The sequence below is a fragment of the Balaenoptera ricei genome, chromosome 16, assembly GCF_028023285.1.
Source record: "Balaenoptera ricei isolate mBalRic1 chromosome 16, mBalRic1.hap2, whole genome shotgun sequence".
NCBI lineage: Eukaryota > Metazoa > Chordata > Mammalia > Artiodactyla > Balaenopteridae > Balaenoptera > Balaenoptera ricei.
In genome coordinates, this window is record NC_082654.1 from 315112 (window position 1) to 338525 (window position 23414).

General features: G+C 60.7%; 2 protein-coding genes across 4 annotated transcripts; one reads left to right on the forward strand and one right to left on the reverse strand.

Annotated features, from left to right (window-relative positions):
* Positions 1 to 438: 438 nt before the first annotated feature.
* Positions 439 to 4140, reverse strand: ZNF511 (zinc finger protein 511). Of its 3 annotated transcripts, none has more exons than XM_059900160.1 (6): positions 3922 to 4140; positions 3613 to 3686; positions 3108 to 3324; positions 2866 to 2990; positions 1564 to 1713; positions 439 to 744 (listed from the first exon to the last, which is right to left on the reverse strand). In XM_059900160.1, exons 1-6 carry the CDS (start codon positions 4072 to 4074, stop codon positions 726 to 728), a joined length of 738 nt encoding a protein of 245 aa, XP_059756143.1. In that variant the 5' UTR covers positions 4075 to 4140; the 3' UTR covers positions 439 to 725. The 3 variants fall into 3 exon arrangements, with proteins under 3 accessions (XP_059756143.1, XP_059756141.1, XP_059756140.1); XM_059900158.1 differs by having other exon boundaries at positions 439 to 773; positions 3108 to 3309; positions 3922 to 4139; XM_059900157.1 differs by having other exon boundaries at positions 439 to 773; positions 3922 to 4139.
* TUBGCP2 (tubulin gamma complex component 2) lies at positions 3904 to 23135 on the forward strand. The gene is made up of 18 exons (XM_059900156.1): positions 3904 to 4230; positions 6046 to 6215; positions 7123 to 7251; positions 7976 to 8152; positions 9017 to 9176; positions 12583 to 12790; positions 12973 to 13172; positions 13424 to 13613; positions 14193 to 14338; positions 15772 to 15952; positions 16346 to 16526; positions 18554 to 18726; positions 18876 to 19004; positions 19275 to 19395; positions 19907 to 20050; positions 20173 to 20301; positions 21004 to 21167; positions 22881 to 23135. The coding sequence occupies exons 2-18, from the start codon at positions 6066 to 6068 to the stop codon at positions 23014 to 23016; spliced, it is 2718 nt and encodes a 905-aa protein (XP_059756139.1). The 5' UTR covers positions 3904 to 4230; positions 6046 to 6065; the 3' UTR covers positions 23017 to 23135.
* Positions 23136 to 23414: the final 279 nt, after the last annotated feature.

Sequence of the window (23414 nt, forward strand, 5' to 3'; positions counted from 1 at the left end):
CGGTCGCAGGCCAGCACCCGCTGCCCCCACCAGACCGGAGCCCAGAGTGGGAGCAGGCCGGGCGAGATGGGCCGAGCGGGGCCTCGGGCGGGCACGGCCGCACCGGGCACGCAGGGGGACAGCTGGCTGGTGGGTCCCCACTCCCCAGGTCCAGCCCGGGGGCCCTGCTGCCATCAAATCGGAGGCAAGCCAGCCGCCCGCCTATGTCTGTGCTCCGCCCGCCCCGGCCCGGGTCCCTCCCGGCTCCCCAGCCCCACCCGAGGCTTCTGCTCACCTTGCCGAGCGCGGGTGCGAGGACCACGGGCATCTCCCTTGCAGCCCCGATGAGCTGCGCAAGCCAGTCACCCCCTCTGAGACGTGGCCGCTGAGAACAAAGTCCTCGCCAGTAATTGCTGCTGACCTCCCTCCCCCCAACACAGAACTCCGACCAGAGACCGCTAATGATAACCATTTACTCCACATGTTTCACAAGGACGTTGGGGGGCGGGGGCCGCTCCCCACACCCCAGTCACCGCACGAGGGGGCCCTTCCCGGAATCCGCGGCTCCCCCACGGCTTCCCACATAGCCACCGGCCTCGTTCAGTCGGTCACGGGCACGCGACACGGAGGGCGGCACGGGCCAGGGTCCTGGGGCCCCCGCGGGGCGAGAGGAAAAGCCCGGCAACACCGCCGCAGGGCCGCAGAGGAACCGCCGTTACTGGTGCTTATTTCTCTTCTTGGCGCTTTTAAATCCTCGTGAGGCACCTTGACCAAAACAGATGGTAGATGGTATCCTGAAATGAAAGACACCTTCACGCTAAACTGCTACGCTTTTGCTCACAAACAACCCAATTCATGCTGGCAGTCTCGTGGGCTTGCGGGGGTCTGATTCTTGCTCTGGACACTCCCTCTTCCCCCACGGACCGTGCAGGGTGTCCGCTCGCTCTCGCCCGGACTCTCCCCTCCCCGGCTGCAGCAGGCCAGCTGCTCCAAACCTGCTTCCGGTGGGAGACGCTCCCCGCCACTGACCACCTGCCGCCGACCACCTGCCGCCAACCACCCACCCAGGAGAATGTGTCCGGGCTCCAGCTCAGGCTCCCCGTGACCCGCCCTCCAGGTGGCACCTGGGACTCACTCTCAGGCCAAATTCTGGGCAACTGCGCGAGGGCAGCTGAAGGACACGAGTTCATCTCCCTGTCGGTTTGAATTTACTGGCGATTTTTTCCATTTCTCCAACATTTACCCCCAAATTAGATTTGAAATCAACTTTATCCCCGACGAAAGCACAGTTAATACTAGAAAGACAGACTCGTAGGTTGTAACTCGAGCAATCACACCCTGGGTCTCTCCATCCCAGCTTAGGCCACGGTCGAGGGGGGCAGTGCTTTGCGGCCCCGTGCTGCGGGGGCTCCAGATCGTCCGAGGGCAGCAGGATGGCTGGCTTTCACCTCCCGCTGAAGCCAGCGCTCCAACCCAGCGGCGGTTTCTCTCAGCGAGAACTGGGCCGGCCCAGGGTCAAACCCGGAATTCTCCAGGAGAAACACAGATTCAGAACCTGCTTCAGAAAGGTGCCCAGGTACTGACCTGTGGCTGTAGGCCCGCCTCTCTCCCGCGGGTTCTGGCGAGGGCTCCACGTGTTCAGAGCAGACTTCCATGGCGTCGCCTTCCGACGGTGCCCGGTCATCCCCCAGGGCTTCTGCCAACACCTGCTCAGCGGCACCGGGCACGGCTGGGCTGGGGAAGACAGGTGGTGAGGGCACTCCCAGGTGTCAGTGCCTGCAGCCCCAGCTTCCCCCAGGACTGAATTCGCAAAGCTATCTTATGACTGTTTTATCAGAGAGTAATTTTCAGGCTACCGGAACGTGGAGAAGTGAATGTTCATGTGACGTAAGCCACATTCTATGAATTTAGGTATGATAATCACACTCCGTCTTTTAAAAATAGTATTTTTATGGTGTCACGTGGTAAATGACTACCAACGGTACCAAACGTCTCTCCATCACAGTTACCGAGAAGTTTACTAAAAGCAACCGTACGATACTGAGCGTTTCCTTAACGCCAGTGTCTCAATCCAGCATCGTAGGTTTCTTCTCCTTCAAATGATTCCTCGGAAAGGAAGGAGTTACCTTATACTCAAGGCCTTATAAAAATCTCCCATACTGAAGTCGGTTCTCCAGATTATTCTACTGTCAACAGCAAAGTCCTGTCTGGGGACAACAATTTAGTCTGAAACGACTTCAGTCAATGCAACTTTTAGATGGTGATGAAGCTTCACCTGAAGAAATCAGTTAATGAAAAGGCAAAGTAACGTAACACGCACTTACGGGCTACTCCCAGAGGTACTTCCCACAGTGTGTTCTGAACAGTACCATGTAACACGGGGCTGTGTCGTCAAGTTAGTAAACATATACTGACGGGACAAGGGAAAAACCAGACGGCCCCACGTGAGGTGAGGGACTCACGGCCTGGGACAAATTCCCCAAGGCCCACATGAGGCTGGAAGGGAGGTGATGAGCGGGGTTGAGGTGAAGCGTGAATGCAGAGGGACGCGGTGGTGTTCCTGCACGCCCGGCAGACCCCGAGATGGTACCCCCGCCACTCCCAGCACAGACCCGGGAAGACAGGTTCTCCCCTTCCTGTCCTCCCTGCAGCCGGGGGGGCCACACACAGAACCACCCCATCTGCTTAACCCCTCTCGGTTAACGACTCCCGACTTCTCGGGGCTTCTGTAACCTGCACCTAAATGTAACGGATGCTGAACGAGGGCATCTGCACCCTCAAAGTCTACGGCAGGGATGCTGAACGAGGGCATCTGCACCCTCAAAGTCTACGTGCGCAAAGGCTTTCTAGGCTCGGGAGGTGGCTTCGCGGCGCACCGCCACGCACCCTCTGCTCCTCCTCGGTTTATCGAAGCGGAAGTCCGCAGGGTAGAGATGACGCATCACCAGGTGCTCCTTCCGGTCTCTGCTGGTTCTGAACTTCTCTGTGCAGCCCTCCACCAGGCACTGATACTGAAACGGAAACAGCATCACCCCACCCTGACCCCAGGCTCTGGCACCACGAGGCACACGGCTCAGGGACGAGCCCCCGTGATGACTGCCCTTGGGAGCGGGCGAGCCGTCACCCACCATGTCTTGCCGCTCGGCCAGAATCTGGAAGAGGGAGTCATGCCACTCGAGGATGTGGGTGTCCAGCAGGTGGCCGGAAGGGAAGGCCCGCTTGCAGAAAGAGCAGACGTTTCTGTGCAGAGCGTGGTAGTGGTGCTCGTAGTCCTCCAGGGCGTCGAACACCTGGCAGCAGCCGGCCACCTGACAGGTGAACTCGGGCACCCTGGCGGAAGGACGCCTGGTGGGGACGCCATTCCGCGGCGGACAGAACGTCAGGCTCCCTGTCACCACTCCCCTTTAAGTGGACTGATAAAGCTTCGGATTTTCTCTTGCAAGCCCAAATCCTACTTTCGTAACAATTACATTTTTACAGACAAGCTAGGCGGTGCTGAGGCCAGACACGCAGGCTTCGCAGGCTTCGGTGGTGCTACAAGCAAAGGGGCGGGGCGGGCACCAGGGGCGGGGCGGGCACAGGGAGGGACCAGGAGAGGGCAAGAAGCGCCCCTTGCTGGGCCACAGCACTCACCTGGGCCTCTCGGGCGCCCCGCCCACCTGCGTGAGCACATCCTGGAGGTAGAGGTGCCGCTGCACGTCCCCGTCCTGCGGGAGACAGCGTCGTGGGTTCAGACCCGGCTCCACCCCGGGCCCCGCCCCTAGGACCCCGGCCCCACCCAGAGCCTCAGCCCCGCCCACCGGGAGTCTGCCCCCGCCCCACCCAGGCCCGGCCCACCCAGGCCCCGCCCCGAGCACTTCCCCCGCCCCATCCAAGCCCTGCCCCCAGGGCGCCGGCTCCACCCCCACCCACAACCACTCTCTCCTTCCTCCGCTCACGCACCTCGAAGAAGTCGTGCTCCCGTGGGAAGCGCACCAGGCGCGGCGCGAAGCTGAAGGGCGTGGTCCCGGCCGCGGGGTCCCGCTCCACGGGTAGAGGCTCGGCCGACCCGGGTGCCCCCGCCAGGCGTGCGTGCAGCGCGGGTGGCAGCTGCATCGCCCTGAGCGCCAGCGGCGCCACGGCCTGTCGGCCACCGTCCGCGAGCCGGCCGGGGCGGGGCCGGACGTGACGTAGAGCGCCACTTCCGCCGCCGGCGGGGCTGCCCTGCGGGCTTGGCGGGCTCGGCGGGCTCGGGCCGGGCGCTCTCCTGCGGTGAGTCCCGGGGCGGAGGGGCCTGAGCCTGGGGGCGGCTTCTATGCGGAGCTGGCCTCGCGCGTCCCGCCGATGGTTCGGGTCCCTTTCCCGACCCCGAGCAGCGCAGGCTCCCGGCTGTAGAGGCTTCCTCCCTCCCTCCTCCCTCCCGTCCCGTTTGTTTCTACTTTTCTGATAACAACAGTGCAGGCCCTTAGGTGCTGTAGTTAATCTCCACAACAGCTTCGTGGGCAGGATTTAGTACTCACCCCTTTTCAGAGGAAGCTTACAGAGGACAGGCTCCTTGTCCAGGGCCCTACAGCCTGGAAGCACCAAGTCAGGGTTCAGGCTGCCTGGGACCCTGCAACCCAGGCCCCGTGCCCATGACTGTGATCACTGTGAGCCCTCCTGGTGTAGAATGTATGCATGCTGGCGAGTTCCACACCAGCTCACACTTACTGTTCCGCTTTCGTGTTTGGAGACACCCTGCCTCTGGCCGGTATTTGACGTTTATGTAGGTGACTGTGATATTTGTATGTGGGGAACTTGTTTTCCATCACTCAGGATTAGAGTCTCTGGATGTAGAGGTACAAATTAATATCCACGTTGTGGGCGTGTGTGCCGAGCCTTCCCCACCTGCTGTTAACTCATGGCTTGTCTTCACTGGAGCTGTTGACACAGCCGTTCTAACCTTTTTAGAGTCGCAGCCTTTGAGAATCTGTTGAAGGACCCTTTCCTCAGAAAAATCACAGACAGAAATGACTTTGCCTGTAATTTCCAGCAGTCTTTGGTAGTTCGTGATCCCAAATTATGAACCCTGCGTAGGCACGTTGAAACGCTTATGTGAAGCATGTAAAGTTTGCTCATGTTTATTTGTTGAATCTATGACTAATTGGCCGTGTTTGTCTGTCTTACTCTTAATAATAATGGCTAATTGGACCAATCATCAGTGGGAGAACAGAAGTCCTCCTGCAGGCCACTACTGTCCCTTTGGGGACGTCTGCATAGAAGTCCTCTTGCAGGCTACCACTGTCTTCTTGGTGGGATCTCATTTATGGTTTTGACCAAAAATGAGATCCAGTGGGGAGACCCTAGGACATCTGATCGACAGGGCAGATTGAGCTGAAGGGGAAGCCCACCCAGCTCAAGTACATAGGAGATGTGTAGCAGTCTTAGCAAAGCCCAGCCTGGGCGAGAAAAGGCAGTGTCCTGGTTACCAGGGTGCACAGAGAACACACAGCTGGAGGCAACTGGAGCTGCAGGTGTAGGCCTCACAGGTGAGGCCGCGAGGGGCGGTGGCTTAGGCCTGTGCAGAGCTCCCTGTATAGATCAGGGTCCCTGAAGGGCTGGGACCACTGTATCTGCACAGCTGGGACTAGAAAGTGCTGTCTGCCACCTGAGGGGAGCAGCTCCCTGCTGGCCCAGGGCCACGTGTGGTTGAGGTCACCCAGGAGGAAGGGGGGCCTGGGCCTTAGGGCTACGTCCAGTCTGTGTGCACGTGCCAGCCCCCCCGAGCTGAGGAGTGAGCCTGGAACCTGGCTGGAGCTGATGGGGCTCAGCACTGATTCCCATGGGAGCTGCCTACTGAGACAGCGCCCAGGGAGAATGACAGACCCCAGCGGCGGGCGAGGAGGGCGAGGAGGAGTCTCCCCAGGAAGGGGCCCCACGTGCTGGTCGGAGCAGGCTGTGGTGGTGTCTTCACGGGGAACCTTCAGGCCAGGATGGGCCCTGTGACAATTTGGCTTCTCAAAGACCTGACATTGGCCAATTCAATTGCTTTAAAACTTTTTAATTTATAGCCTCTTGTTTTATAAATGGCTCTCCTTTTACCTTTAGGAGAACACAGAGCCAAAGTCATGAGTGAATTTCGGATTCACCACGACGTCAATGAGCTGCTCAGCCTTCTGCGAGTGCACGGAGGGGACGGGGCCGAGGTCTACATCGACCTGCTGCAGAGGAACAGGACCCCGTATGTCACAACCACTGTGTCAGCACACAGTGCCAAAGTGAGTGCCTGTCCCCGGTGCTGCACTGGGCACAGAGTTCACCTCCCTGCCGAGCAGCCACAGCGGTGCCAGTACGCTGGCAGACAGCACTTGTCAGGTGCTTTTCATGGACCATGTTTTCTGCTCAAGTCTGCTTCCGTTGGCTCCTCCCCATCACCCGTTGCACAGATGAGTAAATGAAGGCTCGGGGAGAGTGTTGGACTGGCAGCCTGACCTGGGAACCCAGACTCTTAGCCACGCCCTCCCTGCGCCCCATGAGGAGGGAGGCCCAGATGGTCCTGATTTCTGTTCACATCGTGACAGATTCTCCTCTGGGTGAAAGAGGAAGCTCCTGGCCTTAGCCACATTGAAATCCCTTCAAAGTGGATTTTTTTAAATTCAAATAATGTAAAATTCAAAATTAGAAGTTTTCAGTAAAAGACAATTTTGAAATCTATTTTAAAAACACATTATGAGGCTTCATTTATTTTAACAGCCTAATGATGGCACAAGGATAATTCAGAAAACTTACTGAGCAGAATAGAGAGTTTAGGACACGTAGTTATGTCTAATTTATTTTAAGGGGAGCATTTTAATCAGTGAGAAAACATAGCCCCTGAACGTGTGTGTAATAATGAATTCCAGAGGGAGAAGAGTTAAGTGTATGGAATGAATGCATAAACTACTAGGAAAAACGTAAGTGGTTATTCTCTGACCTAAGGCTTAGGAAGCCTAACATGGGAGAAACCACATTAGAGAATATGGGTAAGTTTAACAAAGCATTTTGATGAGTTTTTTTCATTTTAGTTCAGAGACACATGACTATTCCATCTACCTAATTTCACTCTGTTTTTTTGGGTTTAGTTTTTGCAAGGCTTTTTAAAGTTCCTAGTTATCGTCTCTAAATCATTCTGTCTGTGCTTTTGAGGTTAAAATAGCAGAATTTTCTCGTACTCCTGAAGACTTTCTGAAGAAATATGATGAACTGAAATCTAAGAACATGAGGAACCTTGACCCCCTGGTGTACCTGCTGTCGAAGCTCACGGAGGACAGGGAGGTGGGTGCCGGGCTCGGGGGTGGCTATGTGAGGAAGAGAGCCTCTCTGCGTCTGGGGGGATGGACGGACGGGTGTCCCGCCTGGCCCCCGAGATCTGTCCTCGCCTGGGCGGCCCCTCGTTAACCCCCCCGGCCTCACACCTGTAGCACTGAGGTACGCGTGCCTGAACGGAAGTAACGCGCGGTGGTGATCAACACGAGGAGCGTTAACAGTGACCTCTGGGGCTGAGGGCCTTTGTCCTTCGTTGTCCAGGCCGTGTTCTTGTCTGTTTTAAACTGAGCGTGTGTTACTTGTGATACTGAGGGAAGTGCGTGCTGCCTGAGGAGCCGTGGCCCAGGGCATCCAGGGCTGGTCGGCGCTTCCTCTCGCATCACGAGGCCCAGGGTCCGTTCAGCGGGGAAGCGTGTGGCCGGGCGCATGGTGGCCACCTCGCCGGGACAGATAAAGGGACGTGGTCTCGAGCAGCAAGGGAGGCCGGTCTCGTGTGGAGAAAAGGCCGAGCCACTGGGAGCAGGGTTTGGGATCCCGACCTCCCGTGATCTGGGGGCGTGGCACCTCGTGGCGGGCAGCGTCGGGAGAAAAGGCTGCAGCTCCAGGGCGAGCGGGGCCCCTGCTCTCGGCCTCCGCGTGGAGGCTGCAGCTGGGGGCAGTGGGGCGGGTCGGCGGGGCCCGGGGGAGGGCACGAGCGTGAGGCCCGCGTGACACCGGGGCCGTGTGCTTCCAGACCCTGCAGTATTTACAGCAGAATGCCAAGGAGAGAGCAGAGCTCGCGGCCGGCGCCGCAGCCAGCAGCACTGCCAGCTTCGGCGCCCCCGCCGCAGCCTCCAAGATCTCCATGCAGGAGCTGGAGGAGCTGAGGAAGCAGCTAGGCAGCGTGGCCACGGGCCCCACGTGGCAGCAGGTACCATGTGGCAGAGGCGTCTGAGTGTGGATTCTGGCCCGGTGGGGACCTGGCTCTGGGACAGGAGCTCCGGGCCCCGGGCGGGGGGTTCTGACTCACCTGGGGGTCAGCGCCTGCTGCCCGCCCATTCTGTAGGCTTGGCCAGTGCAAGTCCCGGCTCCCCTCATGGACGCTGGGCAATTGGTTTGAGGTGATACTACATCTCCCTCATCTGCCGCTTTTCTTGCCTTTGACTTTGTGTCCAGCCCTGGTCTCCTGCCGTCCTTCTGTCCTCCCACAGTCTTGCCTCTGGCTCTCGAGCCCCTCAGAGCTGCATCCTGAGGTCTGAGCTGCAGGCCAGTGTGGGTTGGGCACGTCCTGTGTCCCCACCTCATGTGGTCCTCCCGCCACTGCCCCTCTCCTCGACGGCCCCTCGCCCCCCTGCCAGTGCTTCTGAAAGCTGGGCGCCCGTGGGGACCACGGCTCCCTGCCCGAGCCAGAGTGGCCATCCCCCTCTGTCCTTCAGCCCCGAGGGGCTCGGGTAGGGGCGCCCCTTCTCCGGCCAGCTCTCACTGGGCCTTCCTTTCACCTGGCAGCTCGGGTCTAGACCTCGTGCCACCGGGAAAAGCGGTGAGCTGTGCCCAGAGGTCTGGAGAGTGGGCCTGCTTTACCCGTGGGCCCCGTGCAGACCAGACCCTGATGAGGGGCTGGGCTCCGTCTGCCTTGTCCCCGGCCCCTTGCACTGCGATGGGCTCAGACACGTGTGTTTCAGTTCCACACGTGTGCTCAGTGATCTGGTTTTTCATACTGCGGATGTGTCAGTTTTAAGTGTTTGTACTGAAAGCGTATCTTTCTTTTTTGTTTTTAAAAACCCCCCCCCACCAGTCTCTAGAACTCACGAGAAAGATGCTTCGAGACAAGCAGAACAAAAAAAACTTGGGCCAGCGCCTCCCTGTCTTCCCAGCGTGGGTGTACGAGAGGCCCATGCTGCTCGGGGACTTCCTGACAGGCTCAGGCGCGAGCATGGACGTGGCTGTGCCCATCGGTAGGTGACGCGCTGACTTCTGACCGCCGGGGCCTCGCCGCGGCAGGGAGGGCTGAGCCCTGCGGAGACGGCGGGCCGGTGTTGTGCCATCACCCGGGCCCTCTGCTGCCCTTGGCCACGTGGCAAGGAGCAGTGCCCGCCGGACACCGTCCTTCATGTTCCCATCCCCGGTCAGCAGTGGGTGGTGATGTGCCAGTGTCTGGGCTGGCTCTTGCCTGGCTTTCAGGAGCGCCTGCGTCCCGGGGCTTGGGCAGCCCTGGGACAGCGGGATCACCGGGTCGGCCTTCCCAACAGTGAGTCATGCTGCTGCAGATTCTGCTGCACGGGTGACATGGCCTTGGCCGCACAGGCCTTTGTGTGTCGCATTCAGATGGACTATGGGGCATCTGGGGATGTGGGTTTGACTACCGTCTTGCCCTCTGGCTCCCGGGGCACATGGGAAGCAGGGGCAGCAGGGAACACTCGGTGCTCACAGAGAGGCGCTCACAGAGCCCGCCTGGGGAGGGGAGCGTGGCCACGCCCGCTCTGTGGCCATCAGAGGAGCCTGGGCCCCGGGGCCACGTCCAAGGGTGAGAAGCAGGGCAGGCGGGGGCCCCGGTGCTGCAGGCCTGGGGCCTGGCGTTCCCAGGGGCTGGCTGGGCAGGCAGATGGGACGCCTCGGGCTCCGCTGCACGTGCGGCAGAACCTGGAGGACTCTGGCAGCAGAACCGCTGAGGGAGCCTCTTCCCCGCGGTCGTGGCGTCTCCGTGTTGCGTTTGCAGGCTTGGGCCAGTTAGAAGCCACGGAGGCTCCAGGCCCGCAGGAGGCGCCTTCGGGGGAGGCGCGACCAGGCGCTGGCTCTCCAGGGCAGGACGCGCTTACGGTGTTCGACGTGCAGGGTTTTGCGTGCAGGTTTCCTGTGTGGCGGCGCGCACACACCGGCCGCAGCGGGCGGGCCTCGCATGGGGGCGGCTCCAAGGCTGCCTTGCGTGGCGCCGTTCCCGGGGAGGACTCTGTCCGGGTGGGCAGCCTGGCCCGTGTCCCTTCTGCAGCCACACCTCATGCGCTCCGGAGGCCGGATTGACGCCCATCCCGCAGTCCTCTTGTCACCCTACTGCCCTCTGTCACCCCCTGGCCCAGGGCCTCAGGCCCTGACACAGCCTCCACGGCCCTCTGGCCCCATCTGTGTTCAGGTGCCTGTGGTCAGCGTGGTCGTCCTCGGCCCTGCCTTGGCCTCCCCCTGGGAGAGCCTCACCCGGGAGGGACCTGCCTCCGTAGGTGACATGCAGCGGCCCTGCGGGACACCCCCACCAGCCACGCGGTGTCACCCCACCAGCCGTCCCTAGTCATCTTGCCGTCTGAGTCCCTGTTGGGGCAGGTCCCCCCCAACCCACTTGCCCGCCTCCCACCCACAGCCGGGCTGACCCTCCTCGCGCCGGCCTCCAGCTCCGTGTGCTCACCGGGGCCAGCCCGTCCACGGCCAGACGGCGTGGCGACTCCCGCCCTCACGAGGCCTGCCCTGACCCGGGGCCTTGTCCCCAAGGTCACGAGCGCAGGTGTCTTGTAACCGCGTGTGCGCTCCCGCGCAGCAGCCTCTGATGGGCCCCGAGCCTCGGGCGCAGGTCTCGCAGACGCGGTCGCTTTTCTGGACGTTTGGGCAGCACAGGCACCGTCCTGCGCCACACACCCCCGGCCCCCCGGGGGACCCCTCGCCCCACCTCGTCTCGCATCCTCGGCCCGTGCTCCTGGTTCTCGTCAAAGGTCCCCTTCCCGGGTGACCACATCAGTTTGAAGGAATCCAGCGTCCCCGGTGTGACCCCAGCTCTGTCCCTGGCGCCGCTCTCCTGAACTCCGGGAGGATCTGTGTGCTGAGCGTGTCCACAACGGGCTCCGACCTTCCCCGGCGTCTCCTCCTCGCCGCGTGGGGTTTGCGTCCCTCCCGCTGTGCCAGCCTGGCCCCAGCCCCACCTCCACCTGTCCTTTCAGCCTGAGGGCAATTGTCCACTCCCAACAGCTGGGGTCTCAGCACGGACCACAGAACTTTCTGTCTCGTCCAGTGCATGCACCGGCCACACGCAGCTGGTGGGCATTGAATGGCTGGCATGGCTGAGAATTGGATTTTTGGTTTTCTTTAACTTGACCTTGGTGGCCGGTGGCCCTACACGAGGGTACAGACCTGAGCCCTGTCCTGCCCGGCCCCCAGTGCTCGTCTCCGTCGTCCCAGAGCCGGGTTTGCATGTCCGGCCTGTGCCCTGCACCCCGGTGAGTTGCGGAGACCCCGGCGGCTCACGCGGGCTCCCAGCCCAGCCCCTGCACTGTGTCCCTCAGGGCTAGGCCTCAGGCTGGCCGTGCCTCCCGAAGGTCCTGTACGCAGTCTCTCGGCCCGCCTCACAGTAACGCAGCCCGCAACAATCTGCTGTCCACGCTGGCGGGAGAGGGGTTGGGGCCCGGGTGGCGTCTGCCCCAAGTCCCAAGGTGCCCACCCGGGGCCTGCACCCTGAGAGCCTCAGCCGGACCGTGGCCAGGGAGACGCCAAGGCTGGCGGTAAGCAGTGCAGAGGTTAGCAGCCCTGCACTCGGGGGTCAGGCAGCCGGACCTGCCTCCCTCAGGGGTCCTGAGGTCGGAGTCGGACCTGCCAGAGCCATAGAGGAAAACCACCTGAAGTTCAGGGGCGGCTCTGAGTCCGGAGTGACCCGTGCCTGGACAGGGGGCCACTGACTCAGACCCGTCCTGCTTCCACCGGCAGGTGTGCGCCCGCGGACGTGCAAGGCCAGCAGGGCTTCTGTAAGCGTGGGCGTGTGGTGCGCCCCATCCCCAGCTGCCAGGCCCCGGTTCTGGGTGCCCTGGGGCTGACACGGGCGCCCACAGGGTGCCAGCGGTCCCTTGGACGCCTCCCTCCCAGTTCTGCCTTTGGCCCAGCAGTGTCGGGAGGGCGCCCAGGGCCACCTGGGCGGAGAACCAAGCGGTGGGGAGCTGCTGGGGCTGCGAAGCGTTTGCGGGGCCGCCCTGGTCCGTGGCCTGTGACTGTCCTGAGTCCATCGGGGTCGAAGGGAACCACCTCGCACCGTGAGAGAGAAATCATCAGCGTTTTAGAGCGTTCAGAGGAAACCTTTCTCTCCCTGAGTGACGCAGGCTTACCAGGTTGTAGTGAGTGTTACGAGCACAACACGTATCGGAAGTGCTCTGTCGTTCCCGCCTTTGTCCTTTTAAGTGCAAGCGGGTTATTTCTGTGTGGAGGGTTTTACTTGCTTTAAGGCTCCGATAGGCCGGTCCAGGCTGTGTAATCTCCACCTTTGGCGCCCCGACGGGATCAGTTAAGCCGAGGGATCGCCTTGGCTTTCGTGTCCGCCAGCAATGGAGGGAGTCAGCCAGGGGCGGCGGCGGGGGGTCTGGGGGAGGCGAGACCAGCTGGCGTCTGCGCCCACAGGCACACTGCCCCTGGCCGCCCAGGAGGCGGCCGTCGTGGAGGACCTGCTGTACGTGCTGGTGGGTGTGGACGGCAGGTACGTCACCGCCCAGCCCCTCACGGGGAGGCAGAGCCGCACCTTCCTCGTGGACCCCAGCCTGGACCTGTCCATCCGGGAGCTGGTGAGCAGGGTCCTCCCGGCAGCCTCCAGCTACTCCACCGTGACCAGGTAGGCGCCCAGAGGGGCGCACTCAGCCCCTTGCGGGGACAGTCGCCGCCTCACTCCTGGGCCTGGAAGAGGGAGGGAGGCGTTGCCCACGGTGCCCTCTGGGGTTGGGGAAGAGGCTCCGACCATCCCTTCTGAGGCGCAGCTCTCACCCGCCCGGTGCTCAGGGCTGCCTTTCCTCGCAGGTTTGTCGAGGAAAAGTCCTCCTTCGAGTACGGGCAGGTGAACCACGCCTTGGCGGCCGCCATGAGAACACTGGTGAAAGAGTACCTGATCCTGGTTACGCAGCTAGAGCAGCTGCAGAGGCAGGGCCTCCTGTCCCTGCAGAAGCTCTGGTTCCACCTCCAGCCGGCCATGCGCACCGCGGACATCCTGGCTTCCCTGGGTGCGCGGGCCTGGCGGGAGGGGCACCCTGGGCCCGGGCACTCCTCCTCCGAGTCTGACTTTTGTGAGGCGAAAGCCGCGCAGCGTTGTGTTTTCTTAGTTTGCGGGAGGAAGACTCCGGGAGCTTCCAAAAACCACAGCTTTATAGTTGGAGTTTATCCCAAAAGGAAGGCCTGTCCCCTGAGGAGGGGCTCTAGCCCGTCGTGGCCCGGTGGCCGCCTCGGCACTGAGCGCCGTCCTCTCCCCTGGCAGCCACCTCAGTGGACAAAGGCGAGTGTGTCGGGGGGTCGACCCTGAGCCTCCTGCACGACCGGAGCTTCAGCTACACGGGCGACAGCCAGGCACAGGAGCTGTGTCTGTACCTCACCACGGCCGCCAGCGTGCCCTACTTCGAGATCCTGGAGAAGTGGATCTACAGGGGCATCATCGACGACCCGTACAGGTAGGGGCCGCGGAGGCAGCGGGGTGGGGTGGGGGCCTGCGGGCCCTTCTCAGCTGACGCCACGTTCGGCGCACAGCGTGAAGCGCGTCAGCTCGCGGAGAATTCTATGCTGACGTGTATCTGTTGTACACGTCGGAACCTTAAAAAAAATGAAGCTGTTGTCTAGACGTAATTTACTAACGACCCAGATGACAAAATCTAGCATGAGGGCCTGGCGAGGAAGCCCTTCCACAGTAAGCGTAGGTGGCGTCAGGGTGTCTGGCTCTGCCGGTGACAGGAACATGGGCCCCGACGGGAGCGTCGTCTTGTTGCCCGCGTTCGAGATGGAAGAACACGCGAGGTTCCCGTAGGGGGGCGGGTGGAGTAGAGTGGAGTCAGCGTCCCGTCCAGCTCTGCAGACCTCAGTCCCCTCTGTGCCCGGGGAATGAGCACTTCGCCCCAGAGGGGGTCGGCGGGTGCGTCTCTGCTCGCGGCTGAGAATTAAGGGCGGCGAGGCCGTCCGTGGCCCCCGTGGCCTCATGTTGTTGGGGGCGGCCTGTGCGGCGAGCTCTGCCCGTCACCGGCGCCCGTGCCTTTCAGCGAGTTCATGGTGGAGGAGCACGAGCTGCGCAAGGAGAAGATCCAGGAGGACTACAACGACAAGTACTGGGACCAGCGCTACACGGTGGTGCCGCGGCAGATCCCGTCCTTCCTGCAGAAGATGGCGGGCAAGGCGCTCAGCACAGGTGACTGAGGGGGAGGGGCGGGGCCGGGCGGGGCGGGCGCCCGCAGGGTGGACTCACTCCGTCCCCGCCCCTGAGCTTGACTCACCGTCCTTTCGTGATTCTTAAAGCTCTGCGGCCACTTAAAGGAAGACTGTTTTCCGCTCCCAGCGCTTCTGACCGCAGGTGTGTGGGTTTCCGCACAGCAGTCAGTTCTCCGCTCCCTGTGGACACCAGCTGGGTGACACCCCCCCCCCCCCCATTTAACTCAGTTCTGGCATTACGTGCCAGGGTCAGTGCACGCCCCACAGGGTCAGGGCTCCATCCCTCGAGGCCGCCCCCACCAGGCGCCGGTCACAAGTGTCGGGTCCTCAGGCCACTGCACTCCGTCCAGTGTGGCCATGAATCGGGTTCCCACGACCCCCTCCTCAGGTTCGATGTTTGCCATGACAGCTCCCAGACTCAGGAAAACACTTGACTTAACTAGACCGCTGGTCTGTTACAGAGGACGTTGTAAAGGATGCAGATGAACAGCCCGATGAGGAGGCCCACGGGGCAGGTGTGGAAGGGTCCCGAGCACAGGAGAGTCTGTCCCCGTGGAGCTGGGGTGTGTCGGGCACCACCCTCCTGGCAGGTGGACACGTTCACCAGCCCAGAAGCTCTCCAAACCTCTACCCCCAGGGTTTTCATGCAGGTTCCGGGACAGGGCACGGCTGATGGGCTCGCGGGCCGTTGGTAATTAACTCAGCCTCCAGCCCCTCCCCTCCCCAGATATCGGGACGGGGCTGAGGGTTTCACTCTCCCATCACGTGGTTGGTTCCTCTGGCCGCCAGCCCCCATCCTGAAGCTCTGTAGGGATGGCCAGGAGTCACTTCTTGAGTGTAAACTCAGGTGTGGGTGAAAGGGGCTTGTGAACCACAAAATCCCAGGGGTTTTAGGAGCTCAGTGCCAGGAGCCAAGAACAAAGACCAGAGGTTTGTGTCTTATTTCTCAGTATCACAGGCTAGCACAGGAAAAGCAGTAAAGGACACGTGCCCCACTGGGCTGGCAGGGTTTTTAGTCATCTCCTTGTGGTCAGGAACGTGATTTAGAGACACATGTGGGATGAGTTACCTGGAGACACGCTCCAGCCAGGGCCTCACACTTTGGTTCTGAGTTCTGGGCTGAGGGAAGGGGCCGGGAGGTGGTGTAGGATCTGGTTCTCGTGAGGCTCTCTGAGGTTATTCCTGTGCCCTTGATGAGGCAAGTGCAGGTATAAAGTCACAGGAGGTTGCGGCCCTTTGTGGCGACAGCTGTGCTGTTCTGCTCTGGGCGAGGGGGTTCCGGGATGTGCTCAGCTGGTTGGCCCTCTTGCCAGCCTCTGGCCAGCACTGGGGCTGCGACGTCTGCGGCTCAGGCCTGTGAGTTATCACGTATACAGCAAGCGTGGTAATCTGACTTTTTCCATCCCTTTCCAGGAAAGTATCTGAATGTGGTCAGAGAGTGTGGCCATGACGTCACCTGCCCTGTGGCCAAAGAGGTCATCTACACGCTGAAGGAGCGCGCGTACGTGGAGCAGATCGAGAAGGCCTTCAACTACGCCAGCAAGGTGCTGCTGGACTTCCTCATGGAGGAGAAGGAGCTCGTGGCCCGCCTGAGGTGCGCCCGCCCCCAGAGGCCGACAGGGGGCCGTGTTTGCCCGCGTCCCCTCGTCTGTGGTGGCACAGCTCCCTCCTTGCGGCTGCCAGCCCCCTCCTTGGCCCCCTGCCCTCCCAGGGACCTGTCTGCAGTCCCCAGTGCCTTGCTGGCAGCATGTCCTGCACGGTGCTGTGACCCCGCTGTTCATTTCAGCACATTTGGAGCCGACCCCTGGTCCCCCCGTAAATGTGTTTCTTGGCGTGGGCACCCGTGGACTCGGGGCACCCGTGGGCATGGGAACCTCCTCCCGGTCTCCGCCCAGCTCCCCCCATCACCCCAGCACCCCTCGTGGGGAGCACTCTGCGGGTCTGGGCTGTCCTCGTGTCCACGGCCTCTCGCCTCTCCTGCCCGCAGGTCCATCAAGCGCTACTTCCTGATGGACCAGGGCGACTTCTTTGTGCACTTCATGGACCTCACGGAGGAGGAGCTGAAGAAGCCGGTGGACGACATCACGCCCACCCGCCTGGAGGCGCTGCTGGAGCTGGCCCTGCGCATGAGCACCGCCAACACCGACCCCTTCAAAGATGACCTCAAGGTGAGCAGGCGCCCCCCAGCGACCTTGGAGAGAGAAACAGCAGAAGCCAGCCCTTGACGAGTGCTTTTCCTGCCTCGGTTGAAATGCTCACAGGGTTTTCCTTGGCTCTGTTAGGGACGTATCTCAGGGTCGTGGTGTGTGAGCCTCTCCATGGGCTGCTGTACCCGGGGGTCGGGGTCTCTGGGGGACTCTGCATCCGTGTCTGGCAGGGATGTTGGCTTTAGTCTTCTGTGGCATCTCTGGCCTCGTAGACTGATCTGGAAGGGTTCCCTCCTCCGGATTTCTGGAAGAGTTTCAAGAGGGTTGGTGTCAGCTCTTCCTGGAGTGTTTGGTAGAATTCACCAGCGAAGCTTTCTTTGTTGTGAAGGTTTGGTCGTTTCTTCCGTCTCCTCTCCAGTTACAGGTCTGTTCCAATTTTCTGTTTCTTCTTGAGTCAGTTTTGGTAGTTTGTGTGTGCTCAGGAATTTGTGTAGGAATTAGTTCTCATTATCCTGTTTATTTCTGTAAGGTTGACTGTAATGTCCCCACTTCCATTTCTGATTTTAGTAATATGAGTCTTCTCTCTTTTTTTAGTCAAACATAACTAAAAGCTTATCAATTTTGCTGATCTTTCAGAGAGCTAACTTGGTTTCATCAGTTTTCTCTGTTGTTTCTCTGTTCTGTGTTTTGTTTATTTCTTCTCTAATCTTTATTATCTTCTTCTTTGTGCTGACTTCGGGTTTAGTTTGCTGTTTTTCTAGTTTCTTAAGTTGTAAAGTTAGGTTGTTGACTTGAGATTGTTCTTTTTTAACGCGGGCATTTGCTGCTGAGTTTCTCTCTGAGCTCTGCTTTTACTGCATCCCATCAGTTTTGGTTTTAGTGTTTTCATTTCCCTTCGTCTCAAGATGTTTTTGAATTTCTCTTGTGATTCTTCCTTGACCCATTTGTTTTTAAGAGCATATTTAATTTTCGCTATTTGTGAATTTTCTCATTTTATCCTACTACTGATTTCTAACTTCATCCTGTTGTAATCAGAGGGCATGTTACGATGTCAGTTTTGTTAACCTTATTAATAAGTCTTGCTTTGTGGCCTCACATATGGTCTGTCCTGGGGAGCGTTCTGTGTGCACTGGCTGTCTGGGGCCGTGTCCCGTGGGGGTCAGTCAGCTCTCTGTGCTCAACGTCCTGTCTCTGACCTGCCCGGTTGTCTCTGTTGTTGACAGCAGGGTGTCAGGCCTCCCACTGTCACCGTAGACCCTTCTCAGTTCTGTCAGCTCGCACTTCATATGTTTTGGGGTCTCTTGTGAGGTGCAGGAGCGTTCTTATAGGATAAGATCCTGGAAGTCAGATTCTTGGGTCAAAGCACATGGCCAGTGCTCCACTGGGCTGACATCACTGATGCTCAGTCCCCGGGCCCCGGGCTGCCCGCTGAGTCGGGCCACGGCCCTGGTGGGAGGGAGCACAGCCATTCAGGGTCCACTTCTGCAGCAGGTGATGTGAGTTCTCATCTGTGGATTCCTGCTTATTTCTTCATCCTTCCTTGTTTGTCTTTCATTGTCCTTCCTTGTTCTGTCATTCATTCTCTATCCTCTCAGTTTCTCATCAGTTGACAGGAATTGTCCCACGTCTCTGGCACGTAGGTGGCACCTTGTAAGGGTGTGAATGAGGCAGTGCGTGGACCGCATTCCCTGCCCAGAACCACTGTGCTGTCCTCACCACGTGCTCCCTCCGCCTGGCCTGTGCAGGTGGTGGAGAAGGGCTAAGTCTCGCGGGATTCAGGGTTTCCCACTTGCCCTTGTTTCTCCTTGATACCATCAGGGATGTTTTTAAAGTAATTTCTCTGTACTCTTCTTTTTCTGTTTCGACTGAAAGCAGTTTTGTTTTTTAATTAAGGTTTATCAGTAGATGTTTGGTGTTTTAAGCCAGCCTCCCAGACTTAGAATCCGTGTCTGGAGGAGATTCCTCGGCCCTGGACTCACTTTTCCATTTCGTGATGCAGGGGCGGGGCGGGGTTGGGACCTGATGCTTTTTTGTTTCTCTTTCCCCAGATCGACCTGATGCCTCACGACCTCATCACCCAGCTTCTGCGTGTCCTCGCCATCGAGACCAAGCAGGAGAAGGCGATGGTCCACGCTGACCCCACCGAACTCACGCTGAGCGGCCTGGAGGCCTTCTCCTTTGACTACGTGGTGAAGTGGCCCCTGTCTCTGATCATTAACAGGTAAGCATGAGGCTCTCGCGCCTGCTTAGGCCCCTGGGGGTTACTGGCTGCTCAGGTCACGCTCCACCCCGTGAGCCTCGCGTTTGACGTCTGGTGCCGGCAACAAGCCCCAGGCGTCCGTCGGAATCCGCCTTGTTCCTTCTTCGCAGGAAAGCCCTGACCCGCTATCAGATGCTCTTCAGACACATGTTCTACTGCAAGCACGTGGAACGGCAGCTCTGCAACGTTTGGGTCAGCAACAAGGCTGCCAAGCAGTACCCCCTGCACTCGGCCAAGCGGTACGTCCCCCGGGGCTCCCGTGGCGCACGCGGCCCCCTCCACGCCCCGGAAACGGGGACCCAGGAGCTGCCGTGGGCGGCCTCCGTGCCTCTGACGTTCCATGCTGCCGTCAGACTGTGGGATGGCGGGGCATGTCTGGGCCAGAGCCCTTCGTGGAGCCCCGGCTCCTCCAGGGCTGGGAGCGCCTGCAGGCCCAGGGGTGCTCGGCACATCGCCAGTGCTGGGGGCCCGCGGGCGCCCTGTGTATCTGACGCCTTCGCCTGGCGCAGGTTCGCGGGCGCTTTCACCCTGCGGCAGCGGATGCTCAACTTCGTCCAGAACATCCAGTACTACATGATGTTCGAGGTGCTGGAGCCGACCTGGCACGTCCTGGAGAAGAGCCTGAGATCTGTGAGTTTAGCCCAGCTGGTCACGCCGCCTGGTCAGAGGTCAGGGAGGCGGAGGTGGGGCACAGACCCTACAGCTCCCCCGATGGCCCCCCCGATGCCGCCAGAGCCGCGTTAGCAGTGGAGGGCAGGGCACGCAGCACCGCGTGGCCCAGGCTCAGGCTGCCGGAAGAGCGTGCGGCTCCCTCGGGGCCTCGGCGCTGGGTCAGTGCCCCATCCAGGCCCACCCCAGGGCCCCTGGGGGCCGTCAGCCAAAAAGTTCATGTCACCAAATTCCAGGAGCGGAAAGTGCAAGGGGGCAGTGTTTCCTCCTTGTTTTCTGTCTTTCAAAACGAAAACCTTGGACCTTTTAGGGCACATTCAGTGTGTTCTTTTAGCGATATTTTGAAGTTTTCCCCCAAAAGACCGCAGGATTGTTTAAAACATGGAAACGACACAGAGCATACAAAGCAGCCCAGGCAGGGCCTCGGCGCGGTCGTCTCAGCAGAGCGGCTCTCACAGTGTCTCCCGCCCAGGCCTCCAACATCGATGACGTGCTGGGCCACCACACCAGCTTCCTGGACAGCTGCCTGAAGGACTGCATGCTGACCAACCCCGAGCTGCTGCGCGTCTTCTCCAGGCTCATGTCCGTGTGCGTCATGTTCACCAACTGCATGCAGGTTCGCCGCCGGGGCTCTGGGTGGCGGGGGGCCCGTCCTGCAGGCCGCCCCAGCCACGTGGGGGCCGCGTTTCCTCGAGTGGGCTGGTCGTGGCTGATGAGCGTTTCCTCCCGACCCCCAAGAGATTCACGCAGAGCATGAAACTGGATAGCGAGCTGGGCCACCTGACCCTGGAGCACGGCACGATGCGGGGGCCGCCCACGGAGGCCGAGCGGGCCGAGGAGCGTGCCCGCAAGGAGCTTGCCCGCAAGGTGGGTGGTGGCCGAGCGGGCGTCCCCGAGACCCTCCTTTCTCCCGCTGGGATTTGACACAGCGTTAGGGTCACAGCGCTTAGAAAGCACACCTGCGACAGCCTGCCATTCCTGTCTTCCCTTTGATTGATAAAAAGACTCTTAAGTTTATGTTCCAAATACAAGCCACGGAGAATCTCCCTTCCCGACTTCCCACAGCGAGGCTGCGTCGTTCAGGGGGCGTGTGGTAAGGCTGAGCCGTGGGGACGCCCCGCAGGGGCCTGCGGCTCAGCGGGCGTGGGGCTGGGGCCCTGCGGTCGCTGTGATTGAAGTCTGTCCGTGACTAGAAGGGCCAGGCATCTCGGCGGGTGCAGGTGTGCGTCCTGTAGGGTGGGGTGCGGCGGGGCAGGGTGAGCCCAGGCAGGCGCTCCCAGGTTCCCCGCTTGCTGAGCGGCGCTCGAGAGAGAACAGTGTGAGCTGGAAAATCTGAGCCACACACGGAAACCCTGAGGTTCGCGTCCTTCCTGGTTCCGTGTGGTGGGGCCGCAGGGCCGGCTACCTGGAGCGTCTCTAGGTCCTGCCGTCTCAGGGGTTTTCACAGTGCCTAACGTTTTACCTTTCATCACGTGAAGAATTCCCGAGACACATTTTTCTATTTAAAAAAAGAAGAAGGGGGGCTGAGCTGCTGGCGGGCGGCCGAGTCACTACAGCCGTGTCTTGCAGTGCCTGGCCGAGCACGTGGACGCCCCGCAGCTGGCCTCCAGCTTCGAGGCCACCATCAGTAAGTTCGATAAGAACTTCTCAGCCCACCTGCTCGACCTCCTGGCCCGGCTGAGCATCTACAGCACCAGCGACTGCGAGCATGGCATGGCCAGCGTCATCTCCAGGTGGGCGCCCCGCCCCCCGCCGGCTCCCTGCCCCGCCGCGCCCTCCCGCCGCTCGGAGCAGGTGTGACCGAGGCCGCGGCTGCTCAGCCGAGGCGCCGCCCTTGGCCTCCTCGTGCTGCTGCTGGTCACCTGCTGGAGGAATGGCATCTGGGCTTTCACACGTGTGAGGGTGTGCGTGTGTGTGTTCGCACGTGCGTCGTGCGTGCTCACATGCGTGCTCACGTGCGTGCACGTGTTGACCAGCACACGTCAGGCCGCCCCATCAGCCCCCTCCCCGTTTGTCTGTGTTCCGAGGGCCAGGCCTGGGTCAGCTGCACTGGCCGCTGTGCCCCAAGCCAGGACCCAGGACGCTGGAAGGGCCCTTTGGCCCCCAGCTACGGGCCGTCGCACTGTCTCCAGGTGAGCAGTGAGGAGGCGCTGCCTTCCCACTGGCGGCAGGTCAGAAGACCTCGGGGAACGCACGGAAGGTCAAGGCAGCGCTCGCCTGGCCTGCCGTGTTGGCATGTGGGGCCGGCCGCGCCTCGAGGGCCACGTTGGTGCCCCCCTGGGGTCCACCTCCCGAGACACCGGGAGTGGCGAGCGTGCAGGTCTGACGCAAGCAGGAGTCCGCGGAGTCTGGGGGGCCGTGGGGAGGACTGTGCAGAAACGGTGAGGACGGGTGCGCGGGGCCCGAGGGCCGGTCGGTGGGGTCTGTGGACCTGGGGCTGGCGGTTGCCTGCTCCTCAGAGGGGACGTGGCGGGCCTGCTCACTTTGGGGGCGGGTTCAGGTGAGGAGGGGGCTATCCTTGCCCTGGGAAGCCTCCTGTTGGGTAGCCTCAGGCTCGGCCAAACGTTGGGCTGCCCTGTTCTGCCCACAGGTGTTCCAATGTCCCGGGCTCCGGGGTTCGGAGAGCCCCAACATCCAGGGGCTGGAGACATTTGTCTCACTTCACCTGTGTCTTTTTTTTGTGTGGCTGTGTTGGGTCCTCGTTGCCGTGTGCAGGCTTTCTCTAGTTGCGGCGAGCAGGGGCTACTCTTCGTTGCAGTGCGCGGGTTTCTCATTGCGGTGGCTTCTCTTGTTGCAGAGCACAGGCTTCAGTAGTTGTGGCTCGCGGGCTCTAGAGCGCAAGCTCAGTAGTTGTGGCGCACGGGCTTAGTTGCTTCCCGGCATGTGGGATCTTCCCAGGCCAGGGCTCGAACCCGTGTCCCCTGCGTTGGCAGGCGGATTCTTTTTTTTTTTTTTTTTTTAAAGATTTATTTTTTTTTATTGATTGATTGATTGATTGCTATGTTGGGTCTTCGTTTCTGTGCGAGGGCTTTCTCTAGTTGCGGCAAGCGGGGGCCACTCTTCATCGCGGTGCGCTGGCCTCTCACTATCGTGGCCTCTCTTGTTGCGGAGCACAGGCTCCAGACGCGCAGGCTCAGTAATTGTGGCTCACGGGCCCAGTTGCTCCGCGGCATGTGGGATCCTCCCAGACCAGGGCGCGAACCCGTGTCCCCTGCATTAGCAGGCAGATTCTCAACCACTGCGCCACCAGGGAAGCCCTCACCTGTGTCTTTAAGCTTTATTCTCAGTATTGCTGGGGCAGGTGGAGCCTGGGGCCCATGTGTGTGTCCACGTGCGCGTGTGCTGGCGACTTGAGTGCCTCCCATGCTCTTCACTGTGGGGTGGTAAGGGGGTCGCCGGTGTGGCCATGGAGGCGTCTGCAGGGACCCTGCCCACTTCCCCTGCAGGCTCGACTTCAACGGCTTCTACACAGAGCGGCTGGAGCGCCTGTCTGCAGAGAGGAGCCAGAAGGCGGCCCCCCCAGTGCCCAGCCCGCGGGGGCCCCCAACTCCAGCGCCCAGGGTCGCCGTCACTGCGCAGTGAGGCCAGCGCTCCTGCCACAGCTGAAGCCTCAGGTGGATGAGTTCAGAGGTTTCTCACCAGATGTTTCCAGAACGCTTGTGCTGTGTGTCCTGTTTAAACATAAAGTTGAATTGTCTGCACTCAGCTCCTCTCGTTTCTCGGGGCTCGTGCACTCAGACCAGAGAGGGTCTGCTTGTCTGCGCGCTTTCCTGAAGCGAGCAGAGTCACGTTAAAGAGTTTTTTGGTTTCAAGTCAGACAAAGTGAGAACACATGGCCTTTGAACAACATCAGGACAGTCACCAAGGTGCCAGGCGGGGGCGAGGTCTGGGCCTGATGTCCACACCCGTCCCTGTGAAGTGGGGCTGGGCTCCCTGGGGTCGGCAGGAACCCCTCACACCGCAGGCAGGGGATTGGTCCA

Bases quoted from the DNA above. Each gene is read 5' to 3' on its own strand.
- TUBGCP2 (XM_059900156.1), top strand. From the start codon at position 6,066: ATGAGTGAATTTCGGATTCACCACGACGTCAATGAGCTGCTCAGCCTT. The intron at 14,339-15,771 runs GTGACTGAGGGG...ATCCCTTTCCAG, and splicing joins GGGCAAGGCGCTCAGCACAG to GAAAGTATCTGAATGTGGTC. The intron at 21,168-22,880 runs GTGGGCGCCCCG...CTTCCCCTGCAG, and splicing joins ATGGCCAGCGTCATCTCCAG to GCTCGACTTCAACGGCTTCT.
- ZNF511 (XM_059900157.1), bottom strand. From the start codon at position 4,074: ATGCAGCTGCCACCCGCGCTGCACGCACGCCTGGCGGGGGCACCCGGG. The intron at 2,991-3,107 runs GTGGGTGACGGC...TTTCCGTTTCAG, and splicing joins TGGCCGAGCGGCAAGACATG to TATCAGTGCCTGGTGGAGGG. The intron at 774-1,563 runs GTCAGTACCTGG...CTTTCATTTCAG, and splicing joins AGGCGGGCCTACAGCCACAG to GATACCATCTACCATCTGTT.